Here is a 5,410-nt window from a genome sequence, read left to right on the forward strand (position 1 = left end):
GCTTTGACCTGCTGTGTAGTTTTTAATATAGTAGATGAGGCAGGAGACTTGTTTTAAGTGGTCCCTTTCTGTCAGCATGAGTTAAATCAACCTGTATAAATGGCTGGGAAGGGGAGAAGATAAATCTGAGCCATAAAGCTAGAAATGCTGGAGAAAACAATGCCAAGAACAGATTGCAAACTGCAGTATTCCATGGAGAACGTAAAAAGGTGTGACTTACAGATCTATGTGTTGTCACTTCAGAGAGACCCAGCAGCGATGGTGTAACACGTGTCAGATACACTTCACAGGGGATCTAATCAAACATCGCAGGACCCAAGAACACAAGGTAACAACCATAGCATGGATTTCATCTTTCTGCTGACCTTTCTTGGGGATTGAGTGAAAGTGTCTAGCCTCCCCTGCCTCCCAAGCACCAAAGGAAGAGTGATTGGAATGGAGAGATGCACTTAAAGTTATGCCAGTAACGTCCTCACTGTCTAAGAGCACTGCCATGCTGTCTACTGCCTGTGAACACTGGCATTGATCAAGTTTCCAGTATGGCCTGAAGCACCTCTAGGTCATATTTCTTTCATTTCTCAATAAATACGACCTATCACACTCTAATCAATTGAATGGAGGACTTTGTGGACAGTCTGTAAATTTTCAGGGGAAAATGTAGGCAGTCCATCGTGTTCATTGGCTCCTAGGGGAGAAGTGCCAGAACATCTTTTATACGCAGCGTTTGTTTTGCTCTGCATGTTTTCCATCTTTTGGGTGGATAAGAGCTAGAGAGTGCTTTCTTCTGACAAGAAGACTCTTTGTGGTCTCCATGTTTTAGATGCAGGACTGTGACTTTGTTTCACTCAAGATCTAGCTGCATTCCTCCTAAGTGGTGCCTCTTGTGACTCACTGAATTGTCCCTCTTTCCTTAGCTGGCCAAACGCTCCCTTCGTCCCTTCTGCACTGTCTGCAGCCGCCACTTCAAGACCCCTCGCAAGTTTGTGGAGCATATGAAGTCTCCTGAGCACAAACAGAAAGCCAAAGAGGTAATGCTGCCTGAGTGGAGAGCTGGGCAGGGCTCGAGGAGCAGGTTGACTCCCTGCTTCCCTGATTGGCACAGGAATGAGAGGAAGAAGTGCAGTTCTTCCAACCCTGCTTTAATTTGCATCTTTTGCTGGACTTCAATTGTTAGAGTTTAAAAAAATTGAGTGAAAAAGGGACAAGGAGTTAGATGTGTCTAGAAGTGAGATAGCTTTGTACCTCTCTTGCAGTCCCTTCTACTCATCAAATGCAGGCTGTTCAGAGTCTGGGGTCTTTCTTGGTTAAATGAAGAGCACAGAGTTGCTGACCTTTCTTTTCTGTACCTGACAGGTGAGGCTAGGAGAGAAGGAGTTGGGCAGCCCAGAAGATTCAGAGGAGTTGATCACAGTGGATGCTGTTGGCTGTTTTGAAGATGATGATGATGAAGAGGAGGAGGAGGAGGAGGGGGGAGCTGGTGAGGAGGAAGACCCTGATGTAGTGCTGATAGAGAATGAGGATTCTGCTGCCAAGCAGGTATGCCATGCAAAAGCAGAAGGAACGACCTCTCTGAGCATCTGCTGTGGGATCCTGTGACTTAGTTGGTCTTGGCTGACAGAGCTCAGGATTTCAAGAATTCAGTCAACCATCCACCCTGTGGCAGGATGGTGAGGGCTCTGGGGTTCTTCCAGAGCACAGGACAATGCAAAAAAGCATTGGGCACTATGTGGGGGATGCAGGAGGGTGTTTCTGCTGTGCTGTACAGATCCTGCTGGTGTCTTTAAACATTACCTTGCTTCTTCAAGGGAAAGAATTTCTGACAAAGCCATTGACATAGTCCCTCTGAATAGCCCAGCAGGAGCTTGGTCTCAGTAAACGTGTGGAGGTTTATCTTGATAAGTATTTTCCCAGTAGAGAGCAGTTACCAAGAAGGAGGTTACATGGCTGAGCTACTTCAGGCTTGGAGTGCAAGGGTTGTTTTTAATCGTTGTAATGAAGTGATCTGCTGACATTTGGTTTGTGGCTGCCCCTAACCAGATGCTGTACAACTCTGTCTCTGGTATGTGGATCCTCTGTTTAGCTCCCAAGCCTACCAGAAGAATGTAAGAGCCCAGGAGGGGAATGCATAGATACAGTAGGCACTAATGTTCTTTTGGTTTCCAGACTGGGCTGAAGGAAGTGTCTTTGGAGGATTATGAAGGAAGCGAGAAGTATTGTCCAGACACAGCCTATGGTAAGCAAACAGAGCTAAGCACAAAGGCCCACAGAGCCTCCTCTGGCTGCACCTCTAAGAGAGAATGGTCTCTACCTACTGCTATAACAACTTCTTGGGCCACGGTGCTCCAGCATCTGCATTGGACTGGTGCAGGTCACTGCTGCTTGCAGGAGCCAGCTGTTGCTTTAATACTGTGTGATAAAACTTAAGGATGTGATTGATGTTTGTCAGCTACCTTTTGCTTTGAAGAAGAAAGGATGAGAGCCAGATACTGTACTAAGGTAGGAAATGGAACAAGTAGGGGAGGACCACTGAAGAAAGTAGGTAGCAAATGAGGGACGCTCTGAAAAGATGGAGCCTGAAAGCATACTGATGAGAATGCTTTCCAACAGAAATGCAGCTTGGACAGAGATACTGAGCAGTACTGACAGTATCGAGCTCTCTGCCAGAGCCCAGACTGTGCATGTTTCCTCTGCTTGAGAACCCCCACGCTCTACCTAGCGGTTACTCAGACACGTTGCTGGGCTGGTGGGCAGCGTTGTCTCCAGATGGCTGTCTCTGGTCCCCACCCTGCAAGTGATTTTGACTTCAAGCCTCTAAGGGCCACTCGTGTTGTGAGGAGGGCAGCTCTGCAGAGGCTGTTTCGTGCCCAAGGAGAGCTCTGTTGACACCAATCTTCCATATCTCTGTAACCTTTCCCTATCCTGTGGCAGATGGAATAATGATTCATGCTGTGAATGTTCTCTGCGTGTTCCTCTTGCGCGCCTGCTGTCTTCTGCTTGGTTTGATCCCATTACATTAGATCACATGTTCTCTGTAGTTTTCCATTGTATATTCTTTTTTCCTTCCTTTTCCCCCTAAACGCTCTGTGTAGTTTCTTTGCTCTGGCAGCCAGATTTCTCTCTGAATATCAACCACACATCCATTCCATGATAAGATGAGATATTCAGCAAGTCATCTTGCAAACCTGTGACTAACAGAAGCAAAGCTTTCCACTTTTCTTCTTCTCCCTTCCCTCCCCTTCCTTTTTAACATGCTTTCATTATTTGAGTTCCATTCAATGTGATCTGTGATTTCCCTTCCCCTCCCGTTTCGCAGGCCTGGATTTTCTGGTCCCCGTCGCAGGTTACCTCTGCAGGCTGTGTCACAAATTCTACCATAGCGACTCTGCTGCCCGGCTCGCACACTGCAAGTCCCTGATGCATTTTGAGAACTTTCAGGTTAGACCCTTTGGCGATTGCATGGCCTGGCATTTGTTCCCCCCGTGCGTGTCTCTTCAGTGAATCCACCACATTAGCTGTCTTGTCTTCAGTTCATTTCCATCATCCTTGGTGTCCACTGTGCCATAGCTTTCTCCTGGTGTGCTCTGTGTTTGTCTCCCATCACCCCGTAGATCTAAAACCAGCCTAGTCCTGCTTCCCAGCTATTGCTGCTGTCATCTTACTGCCTATTTCTGGCTGGAAATCTTCCTCAGAGTGTCTGCTCTGTTTGCTGAACCTGTGGAGTCTATTGTTCAGTCTAGGCCTCTTCTCTGTTAGACAGATTACAGGTTGGGCAAGATGGGGAAAGAACAAGAGACAGAGGCTGTTCCTATTAAAGAAAGCTTGTACATACACATCTTCTCATGTGATGCTACAGGAACAGCTCCTTTAGCCAAAATTGTGGGTGTGATTCATCCATGAAGGGTCCTGGTAAAATCATACATTCAACTTAGAAATCTGGAAATTTTACATTACAAACTCTTTTATGTGATGCGACCTACCAGCTGGTGAGAGTCCACTTGGTCCCCAGGGTCAGCCTGCAACAGGAAGTCTGTCTGTCTGTCTGCTACCCTTCCCTAGAAACTCCTTAGCACAAAGCTCTGCCAACTGATGCTGTTCCTTTGCTTTACTGGCTCCACCTAAAGAAGCCATATTGCCCCTTGCTGCTTTCATACCTAGAAGCTTTTCCTCCTGGGCTGGCCTGGAATCTGCCTCCATCGTTCTGTCCTTGTTGACTTGCCAGGGGTGAGGGGCCTGGATTAGCACCTTGTGATGGGTACACAGGGCTTGCACTGTCTCTGCCCTCTCCCATGCCCAGTGCCTGGGCTCTGCCTGTGCAGGAGAGGGGTACTCCTTGACCTGGGTGAGGAGGGAGGCTGACTCCATCCTCTGCCTGCACCCACAGCCTGCTCCAGCAAAAGCTGCTGTGCTTCCCTGCCAGCTTTTGATAACGTTCGGCAAATGAACAAACTAAAAACCACAACCAAACACACAGACAAACCCCCCAAACTTTCTGTTTTTCTTCTAGCCTTCAGGCAGGTTAACTGTTTCTAGTCAACTGTCACTGGCTCCAGCAAGGGGTGGGGTGCTGCAGAAGCCAGCACTTAGAGCAGTGAATTTGGAATGGCAAGTAGCAGAAGACCACAGCTGTTCCTTCATGGTTGCTCATCCTCTCCCACTCCTGCAGCTAGTCATTTCAGGAATGAAGGAATTGGCCTTGTAGTTTTCCTGGCTTATTGTAGATCAGCTTAGAGTGAAACTGCAGCAGCAGGGTGTATCCCTCCCTTTTGGCACACTTAGAGTTGAAATCAGACATTCTTCAAACCTGGAGGCATTTAATTATTTATCACAGGAGTCCAACCTTAAATATCTGCAGGCAGATAACTATTACTATTGACTGCCTAGGTGCCTTGGGGTTGTTGCAGTCTGAGTTAAATCCTTGCCAGTTTCTAGCATACTCAGATCCATCAGAATAGCTCAGCACAGGGTTTCAAAGCAAAGAATTGCCTGCTGGTGAGGCAGTTCAGTTTCACTCTAAAAACATTGCCATGCTTGCACCTGGTTTAGTTTGAATGAATTAGGACTTGACTGATCTAGTTCCAGTGTGCTGGAATATTGGGTGTATTCCATGATTTGAGGAGAGAGAAAGGACAGGCCTGCAATGACAAACTGAAGGACAATGTAAAGCCACCTGTCTGATGTGCTGTGACTCCACACTGCAGACCACAGCAGCGCTGTGTGTGGCGGTGGTGAAAGGCAGTGTACTGAAACCAGTTTCCTCCAGTTGTCAGGTCTAAGGCTAGTGGCAGTTCAAGGGACCTGTTAGCAGAAAGCTGAAGGTGAGTTGATTGTGGAGGGAACTGCTGTGGAAAAGAGGGAGCTTTGTTTTCTTCCTTTAGCTCATGTTCTGTCTGGGTCTTGAGGACCAGATTCC

At 47.4% G+C, this 5,410-nt stretch overlaps 1 protein-coding gene across 1 annotated transcript in view; it reads left to right on the forward strand.

Annotated features, from left to right (window-relative positions):
- CIZ1 (CDKN1A interacting zinc finger protein 1) overlaps positions 1–5,410 on the forward strand; it is a gene marked incomplete at its 5' end in the record, with an annotated part of 17,031 nt that overhangs the window by 10,107 nt on the left and 1,514 nt on the right. The window contains 5 exons of the mRNA XM_008942793.1: positions 244–328; positions 915–1,028; positions 1,354–1,536; positions 2,164–2,233; positions 3,314–3,435. Coding sequence (XP_008941041.1) covers positions 244–328; positions 915–1,028; positions 1,354–1,536; positions 2,164–2,233; positions 3,314–3,435 — 574 coding nt within the window. The remainder of the gene's footprint in view (positions 1–243; positions 329–914; positions 1,029–1,353; positions 1,537–2,163; positions 2,234–3,313; positions 3,436–5,410) is intronic.

The sequence above is a fragment of the Merops nubicus genome, unplaced genomic scaffold, assembly GCF_000691845.1.
Source record: "Merops nubicus isolate BGI_N331 unplaced genomic scaffold, ASM69184v1 scaffold40836, whole genome shotgun sequence".
In the NCBI taxonomy this organism is placed as follows: domain Eukaryota; kingdom Metazoa; phylum Chordata; class Aves; order Coraciiformes; family Meropidae; genus Merops; species Merops nubicus.